General features: G+C 36.3%; 2 protein-coding genes across 2 annotated transcripts in view; both read left to right on the top strand.

Annotated features, from left to right (window-relative positions):
- Positions 1 to 1,413: 1,413 nt before the first annotated feature.
- LOTGIDRAFT_167877 (hypothetical protein) lies at positions 1,414 to 3,067 on the top strand (the record flags this gene model as incomplete). Its single annotated transcript, XM_009065756.1, has 3 exons — positions 1,414 to 1,428; positions 1,928 to 2,041; positions 2,810 to 3,067. 3 exons carry the CDS (start codon positions 1,414 to 1,416, stop codon positions 3,065 to 3,067), a joined length of 387 nt encoding a protein of 128 aa, XP_009064004.1.
- A 1,195-nt stretch (positions 3,068 to 4,262) lies between these two features.
- The window catches only part of LOTGIDRAFT_235806 (hypothetical protein), a gene marked incomplete at its 5' end in the record, with an annotated part of 17,853 nt that continues 12,528 nt past the window's right edge, over positions 4,263 to 9,587 (top strand). The window contains 8 exons of the mRNA XM_009065755.1: positions 4,263 to 4,288; positions 5,006 to 5,131; positions 5,524 to 5,679; positions 6,367 to 6,481; positions 7,054 to 7,189; positions 7,849 to 7,958; positions 8,522 to 8,584; positions 9,522 to 9,581. Coding sequence (XP_009064003.1) covers positions 4,263 to 4,288; positions 5,006 to 5,131; positions 5,524 to 5,679; positions 6,367 to 6,481; positions 7,054 to 7,189; positions 7,849 to 7,958; positions 8,522 to 8,584; positions 9,522 to 9,581 — 792 coding nt within the window. The remainder of the gene's footprint in view (positions 4,289 to 5,005; positions 5,132 to 5,523; positions 5,680 to 6,366; positions 6,482 to 7,053; positions 7,190 to 7,848; positions 7,959 to 8,521; positions 8,585 to 9,521; positions 9,582 to 9,587) is intronic.

The raw sequence follows: 9,587 nt of genomic DNA, 5'->3' as shown, positions 1-9,587 counted from the left end.
AGGTGAGACTGATCTAATATATAGAAGCGCATTGGCGCAAACCACCTAAGGAGTGTATACGTAGGAATTGATTAGGTGCATTCTGCAAAAGATTCTCTGGACAGGAGAATCAATAAATTTAATATTCCGTAATTTACCGACCCTCCTCGGTGCCCCAAATTTACATCAAAAGCATTCCGTCACAAGCACTGGCCTAACGCACCAGTTAACCCTTTTGAGGCAAATTTTTTATATCATTAAAGTTATAGTTCTGGGTTATCTATAGTAGAAATACCTGCTTTGGTATCAGGGTGACATCGGGCCGCACTGGCACAACCATCAGAATTTTTTCACCTAATCGCGGACAATCCATCTCGTGACTGATTCAGTGCTTTAAGGAATGCTTATAGTTATGTCCTCAATAGGGTTAACTGGAGCTTTGGTATCAGGGGGTGACACCGGGCCGTACTGGCACAAGCATCAGAACCCACGCCGACAATCTAACTCGTGACTGACTGAGTGCTTGAAGGAATGCTCATAGTTATAGAATATCTTTAAGAATGAAAATTTGATTCATAAGTTTGGGTGGACAAAACGTGAGGTCAAATATTTGGGCACCGCTGATAACCCCAAAATACACTTAACCCTTTTAAAACCAGTCAACTTAGTTCGTTTACAAGGTGTTTTAATTCACACTTGACTCTAAAAATCAGACATGACAGTGCATCTAGGTGCATTTTTAGTGCGAGTTTGGAATGCTTTTGGTCACTTTAAAAGCGACATCCCCGTTAAATGCAGAAGTTCAACTTGGTTTTTGATTGAGTGTGTTGGGGCGAAAAGGGGTTTGGGGTTCCTATTTTGGAGGTTCATTGAAAATGATTCTTACTAGGCCTACTTAGTAGCCTGGTATGGTTGAATGCTTTCGGTTAATGCAAGGGAGGGAACTCCCTACTATACTTGATTAAATTTCAGACCACATTAAATCATTATTCTAATTCTTTTCCAAAAAAATGGGAAAAAAATTGGTCAAGAACCGTTATTTGTTAAACGTTGGCTATACGTTTCTACCATGATTTAATCTTGAATTGTTCAGCGACCATTTTTCAATAAAATCACAAACTTTTAATGAATTCTTATTGTATTTGACAACAGCTATCAGGGGAATTTTGAAAAAAAAATTCCTTCCAAAACTGTTATTTGTTATATGTTGGCTATACGACCTATCTGTACAAGAATCAAGCGACAGTAGCATGGAAAGGTCAAGATGCCCCGAAATAGTGGGCATACCCAGAGTTGTAAGCGATAAAGTGCATGCACATTTTAAAATGTCTGAAAAGCGGATATTTGGAAACAAAACGCGTTAAATGTTCTCATTGGAACAATGGAAGCAATATTTGTGGTCTGTATCCATTTAACCGGAAATTGAAATTCAAAATGGCGGCAAACAAGGTAAATAAATCGCTTACATTGCGAAAATTGTAAATATTTTATAAAATACATGAAAAATGATGATGAAAATATGTTAAATCACAATCAGGGAGTTCAATACTTTGATACTGAGTCGCAATTTGAAATGACACGAATATTTAGCGAGATATCCGACAAGATGTACAATAAAACGTGTAAAGGGACATAACTCTTCACTTTAAAGGAGACTACAAATAACACGTAAATTTCTGCTAATGCAGTGTCATCGTTTATAGACCATAATTTCTTAAAATAGTCGACCCGGCTGTAATGAATCCTTTTAAAATCAATGCCAAGAGGTTTTGTCATGGACTGTTACAAGGACTAGCTGGTAGAAAGGATCCTCATTATTCCAGTCAACCAAGCTATAAATAGGTACAGATAATCCAGGAAAGATCAATGCCAAGAGGTTTGGTCAAGGACCAGTTGGTAGAAAGGATCCTCGAGAAACTTAACAAATTATCCTTCTTTCTATTTTCAGGAAGCCATTGCTCTAGTTGTTGATGTTAATGATTGTATGACTGATGCTCCAGGAGGTCAGACGTCAGCTTTACAACATGCCCTGGACGCCATTACACTTATTCTACAGAGAAAGGTACGTTCTGTTCTGTCTGTCTATTTCCATTGGAAGTGCCACATGAAAACAAAGTACTACAATACCTGCAATTCCATTAAAACAGGAGTTTTCAACCTTTTTCTTTCTATTACCCCCTTTAGAATCCTGATCAATTGAAATACCACCCTTTTCGGGCAGGGTGAAATGATCGTCGCTAGGAGTTTTTAATTTTCGATTATTGATTACCAAATTCCATAATCGATTATATGTCAAAGTTACATTTTCTCCACTGTACCTGTTAACAAGTAGTAATCTCTTCTACATAGTTTCCCTTCAACACATAACATACCCACAATAAACTATAATAACTGATCAAAACAAGAATATACTTCTATGATACAAAAATAACCCATGAAATTAAGAATTTTGTCATGTTTTTAATTTAGTATTTACAGGGTTTCGCTTCAGCACATAACATACCCACAATAAACTATAATAACTGATCAAAACAAGAATATACTTCTATAACACAAAAATAACCCATGAAATTAAGAATTTAGTTACAAATTTGAAAACCCTGGTGCTAAGAGCCTTATGTGATAAAGCATATTTTGCGATTAGTAACGTCATCCAACGCTTGGTTTTAGTTGAATTGCAGAAACCACAGACATCTGATTGAAAATTGGAATGGTGCAAATTGATGCAATCAGTGTTCCTGATACACATAAAAAATTTAGAAAACATTTTAACAATATCTTTAAGTGAGTATAATCAAAATTCCTGCAAATTTCTGTTTTTGTTTTTCAGATGTTTTCCGAGTCGAAGGATGAAGTAGCGTTGATATTATTTGGTACAGATAGGACAGATAATCCTCTACACGATGGTGACAACTATAAAAATATCGTCATTCAGCGTCCATTGGGAGTTCCTGATTTTGACCTGTTTGAGATGGTCAGTGAGTCGGTCCAAGCGTCACCAGAGTCAGGAGACTGTATCCTTTCTGTAAGGCATTTGGTGCCAAATTGTCTGCAACTCATAAGAACAGTGGCAGCACCAGCCTCCTGAGACTAGGGGTACAAATAGGGAGCAGACTAGCCTTGACAAGAGGGCAGGGGGGCTAGGGCTGGGTAAAATGATCGAAATAATCGATTGTCGTCGCTAGGTTTTTATAATTTTGATTATTGATTATCAAATTTCATAATTGATTATATGTCAAAGTTACATTTTCTCCATTGTACCTGTTAACAAGTAGTAATCTCTTCTACATAGTTTCCCTTCAACACATAACATACCCACAATAAACTATAATAACTGATCAAAACAAGAATATACTTCTATAACACATAATATACCCACAATAAACTATAATAACAGATCAAAACAAGAATATACTTCTATGACACAAATAACCCATGAAATTAAGAATTTTGTCATGTTTTTAATTTAGTATTTACAGGGTTTCTCTTCAGCACATAACATACCCACAATAAACTATAATAACTGATCAAAACAAGAATATACTTCTATAACACAAAAATAACCCATGAAATTAAGAATTTTGTCATGTTTTTAATTTAGTATTTACAGGGTTTCTCTTCAACACATAACATACCCACAATAAACTATAATAACTGATCAAAACAAGAATATACTTCTATGATACAAAAATAACCCATGAAATTAAGAATTCTGTCATGTTTTTAATTTAGTATTTACAGGGTTTCTCTTCAGCACATAACTTACCCACAATAAACTATAATAACTGATCAAAACAAGAATATACTTCTATAATACAAAAATAACCCATGAAATTAAGAATTTTGTCATGTTTTTAATTTAGTATTTACAGGGTTTCTCTTTAGCACATAACATACCCACAATAAACTATAATAACTGATCAAAACAAGAATATACTTCTATGACACAAAAATAACCCATGAAATTAAGAATTCTGACATGTTTTTAATTTAATATTTACAGGGTTTCTCAATTAAATTATTTTGATTATTAATCGTTTAGGCTATCGATCGATAATCAATCTGAATTTGGTAATCGATGCCCAGCCCTAGGGGGAGCACTTCATTTTTCCCTGTACCCTGTCTGCCATTCTTTACAGTGAAATGTGGCAGAGTGCTACCAGATCTTTTGGGAGGTTGTTTCATTTGAGGGGTCTTTGAGCTGGTACCTCCTTTTTTTTGGGTGTCAACTTTTACCTTTCTTCTTTAACTATACCCAAGTCATTGATGCTATGATAGTTGCCATGGACCATCTCGTACAAGCCACACAGTAAGTTACTTGCTTTATGAAGAGGTTTTCTGGCTAATAGACATCTGTGTTTCCTGTAATTCCACTAAAACTAAGCGTTTGATGACATCACTCGCAAAATCAGCCCCTTTGTGTTAGTGGAAATGCAGGAACCATAACACATGATTGAAAATTGGAATGGTGCGAATTGATCAATGTTTAGTAAACCTCTTTACAATTCCTTTAAATGTTCTATTTTTCAAATGTTCTATTTTTCAAATGTTCTATTTTTCAAATGTTCTATTTTGAATTGTTCTATTTTCAAATGTTCTATTTTTCAAATGTTCTATTTTTCAAATGTTCTATTTTTCAAATGTTCTATTTTGAATTGTTCTATTTTCAAATGTTCTATTTTTCAAATGTTCTATTTTTCAAATGTTCTATTTTTCAAATGTTCTATTTTGAATTGTTCTATTTTTCAAATGTTCTATTTTCAAATGTTCTATTTTTCAAATGTTCTATTTTTCAAATGTTCTATTTTGAATTGTTCTATTTTTAAATGTTCTATTTTTCAAATGTTCTATTTTGAATTGTTCTATTTTTGAATGTTCCATTTTTCAAATGTTCTATTTTCAAATGTTCTATTTTTCAAATGTTCTATTTTCAAATGTTCTATTTTGAATTGTTCTATTTTCAAATGTTCTATTTTTCAAATGTTCTATTTTTAAATGTTCTATTTTCAAATGTTCTATTTTTCAGGGGTAAAAAAGGATTTGCTACCAAGAGGTTGATTCTGTTTTCAAATTTCTCTCAGCCGTTCACGGATGACCAAGTGGACACTATTATTGATGGAATCAAAAATTCGGGCACAGAATTAAATGTAATGTAAGTACTCACTGATCAGGAGAGAACTTTTATAGCTAGTTATATTTATAGTAAAGCATATCATCTAGGCATCACTTTCGGAGAGTGCACATAGCTAGTTATATTTATAGCAAAGCATATCATCTAGGCATCACTTTCGGAGAGTACACATAGCTAGTTATATTTATAGCAAAGCATATCATCTATGTATCAGTTTCGGAGAGTGCACATAGCTAGTTATTTTATAGTAGAGCATAAGATCTAGGTATCACTTTCGGAGAGTGCACATAGCTAGGTATGTTTAGTGCAGAGCATAACATCTAGGCATCACTTTCAGAGAGTCTATATAGCTAGGTATGTTTATAGCATACTTTGGAGGGTACACATAGCTAGAGATGTTTAATATTTTCCAGAGGTCCACAGTTAAACGAAGAAGATGACGATGACGATACTGATGAACCTACGATAGATAATAACTTTGGGAAGGAGAAATCACCCCAGATGAGAGCAGGGGAGGCCATGATTAAACATATACTCAGTGAGGTTAATGGAGACAGCTACAGTTTTTTGTGAGTTAGTCTTCAGCAGGGTGTAAAACTCCATTTCATTTCAATAAGATCAATAATGCTGTGGTCACAGGAACTGTCTTGGTCACTGATTTTTGTCGCTGACTAGAGTCTTGTCAAGAGTTTCAACGACTGGCTCAGGCACATGTGGAAATGAAATGAAATGAATGGAGTTTTACGTCCTACTTTTCTGCACCTTGTGGGCTAATGAAGACGGGCGACACCATGCAGGGTGCCATGAGGGAAATTTTGCCAGGACAGCGGTATTAGCCTGCTCTTTTGTCAATTTCCAACTGTCGAGGGATCTTTAACGTGCACAGCCTGTAGCACACGGGGCCTCGGTTTATTGTCCCATCCGAACGACTAGACACTTTTTCCATGTCAGCCCCTCTTACCTGCATCACTGACAGGGGGAAACTGGGTTGAAAAATCCAAAGGTATTATCTCGACCTATGCCGGGATTGAACCCTGGATCTTCAGGTTAGCGAGCAAGCGTCTAACTCACTGAGCCACCGCGGCTCCAGGCACATGAGGAGACAGTTGATCATTTTCCACTATGTTGATAATCACAAGCAGAGCATGCAATTGAAAGGAAAATGAATCTGATTGGACAATAATTATGTCGTGGAAGATAGGCACACGTGAGATTTTGCTCTTTTCTTTAATTTTATTTTATTTTTTTCAATCCAGGGAAGCACTACCAGCTCTGAGTTACTTTCAAGCCAGACAAGTTCGACAAACTGCCTGGAAGGTTCAAATGGAAATAGGTACAGACTTGAAGATACCAGTGTGCGGTTACACCAAGGTAATCGTTTATTTTGTTAGCCATTTCAGTTAGGGTCTAACGACAGCCGTCTTGAACGTTCGTCAAATTAACCTTTTGACCTAACTTGTTGACATTGCTTTGGACAATCAAATTTCTACCCTCTCCAGCACTGGCATTTTGTGACGCAGTGTTTGTCAGGTTAGGTCAAAAGGTTAATTTGATGAATGTTCAAGAGGGCTGTCGTTAGACCCTAACTGAAGTGGCTATATTAAAAATAAAAGCTAATAAAAAAACGCATCGAAAGTTTAGCTTATTTAAATTAGACTGCACAACGTTATGATATCATTAAACTCTTGTCTAATACCTTGACCTCATCAGACTCTTTCATGTATCACAGTTTGTGAATTCAGCGATTTGATTGGATTGTAAGCTTGTGAATACAGCCAATCAGAGCACTTGATAGAATGATTTACTGATAGTTCTTTTCGCAAATTATAGACACCTTTTCCTTATTTGCAGTCACATCAGACATCAGGTATTCATTATGAAAAGTGATACAGATGGCTTAAGAAATACTTTAAAAATCAGACTGTTCCTTTAATTCATTCCAGATTAAAGATTTTAAGTTGAAACAGTCGTGGAAGAAAGTGTATGCTAAAGATAGTGAGAGTGAGGTTGGCAATTTACGCACACAACATAAAAACGATGAAGAAGAAACAGAAGTTGATCCCGAAGAGCAAGTTGATGGTAAGTTTACCCTGAAGATTAGGAAGATTAGACCTTATTCACGCGTCCGCCATATTGAATCCAGAACGAGGCTCATAAAACAAACAAATGTAACGTGGTGTCACTGCAATATACCTTATTCATGCGTCCACCATATTGAATCCAGAACGAGGCTCATAAAACAAACAAATGTAATGTGGTGTCACTGCAATATACCTTATTCATGCGTTCGCCATATTGGATTCAGAACGAGGCTCATAAAACAAACAAATGTAACAAGCGTGTCACTGCAATAGACCTTATTCATGCGTCCGCCATATTGGATTCAGAACGAGGCTTGTAACGGAAACAAACCAAGGTAAAGTTGTGTCACTGCACGCCACCTTGATGTCTTAAAGCCCCCTTCTCCAGTCCTAGTAACTCAAAACTAATCATATTTGACATCATTAAAATCAGAATTCATTAAGCTATTTAATGATACTTTCAGATGAAGTTTTCCGTCACGTATTTCTGAGAAAGGGCAGATTTAATCCCATTTTCTCACTGTTGATCGGGTGTTTAGTGACGTCAAATTGGCTATTCATTCATATGTCATCACCATCTTATTGATCTTTCCTGGATTATCTGTACCCATTTACATCTGGGTCAAATGTAATTATGAGTAAAGATGACTATTTCAGGATATCGCTATGGTAACACCCTGGTTCCAATGTCATCAGATGATAAAGAAAATATGAAATACAGAGCTGTTAAATGTCTGAAGATTCTAGGCTTCACTAAATCAGAAAATGTAAGTTTTCAATATTATATTGTGTACAAACTAGAACCCTATTTGTCTTAACTTCCTAGAGACCATGGTGGTGCTTGATTGAAGAATTCTGAACAGGTTCCATCTGATGAAAGCAAAATATGTCACATTCTAAATCTTCCCATCCTTTAATCCCGAATGTGCAGGCCCCCATGGTTCAACTTAATTTCTTATCGTCCAATCAAATTTCATGGTGGAAATATTCTAGAATTTTCAACCAATCAAATAGGACCCTTTGACTGAACTTGTTCATTTTGGTGAAAACTAATTCCATCAGACCCAGAAGCCTTTTGTCCTCTATGTGCAAGGGTATTCGCCTCTGATCTACCAACTACATGTATGTAATTAATCATACGCGAAGACATAATCTAGCCAATGACTGTCAGGAAATATCTTTTCTGGGAATACCCTGTTGCTATTTTAAGAGCCGTAGAGCATGTTTGAACGCAAAGAATCTCTCAATTGTCCTTATTTGTTGATTCTGTATCCAAATAAATGAGCCAATGAAATGAAAATTTCAGAGAGTCCACGTTCATCTATTTCAGATTAAAAGACATCATTATTTAGGAGATGGTACTATAGCTTTTGTTGCTGATAAAGGTGATGAGGTGAGTTTGGGAAGTTTGTGAAATGTGGTTACCTGATTTTATGATCAGAAACCAATGCTGTATAATTGATTAAGCACGCACCCCATTGTTAGCCTAGAGAAAAGCTAAAGTCTCCATGTAATGCTCTATATAATACTGATTCTATTCCAGGCTGCAGCTGTAGCTCTATCAGCTCTGATCAATGCTCTATATAATACTGATTCTATTCCAGGCTGCAGCTGTAGCTCTATCAGCTCTGATAAATGCTCTATATAATACCGATTCTATTCCAGGCTGCAGCTGTAGCTCTATCAGCTCTGATCAATGCTCTATATAATACTGATTCTATTCCAGGCTGCAGCTGTAGCTCTATCAGCTCTGATCAATGCTCTATATAATACCGATTCTATTCCAGGCTGCAGCTGTAGCTCTATCAGCTCTGATCAATGCTCTATATAATACTGATTCTATTCCAGGCTGTAGCTGTAGCTCTATCAGCTCTGATCAATGCTCTATATGATACTGATTCTATTCCAGGCTGCAGCTGTAGCTCTATCAGCTCTGATCAATGCTCTATATAATACTGATTCTATTCCAGGCTGCAGCTGTAGCTCTATCAGCTCTGATCAATGCTCTATATGATACTGATTCTATTCCAGGCTGCAGCTGTAGCTCTATCAGCTCTGATCAATGCTCTATATAATACTGATTCTATTCCAGGCTGGAGCTCTATCAGCTCTGATCAATGCTCTATATGATACTGATTCTATTCCAGGCTGCAGCTGTAGCTCTATCAGCTCTGATCAATGCTCTATATGATACTGATTCTATTCCAGGCTGCAGCTGTAGCTCTATCAGCTCTGATCAATGCTCTATATGATACTGATTCTATTCCAGGCTGCAGCTGTAGCTCTATCAGCTCTGATAAATGCTCTATATGATACTGATTCTATTCCAGGCTGCAGCTGTAGCTCTATCAGCTCTGATAAATGCTCTATATGAAACAGACTCAGTTATGGTGCAG

This window comes from Lottia gigantea (assembly GCF_000327385.1).
Source record: "Lottia gigantea unplaced genomic scaffold LOTGIsca_70, whole genome shotgun sequence".
In the NCBI taxonomy this organism is placed as follows: domain Eukaryota; kingdom Metazoa; phylum Mollusca; class Gastropoda; family Lottiidae; genus Lottia; species Lottia gigantea.
Note: the sequence above shows the minus strand (reverse complement) of the source record. Positions and strands in the feature narration are given on the sequence as shown.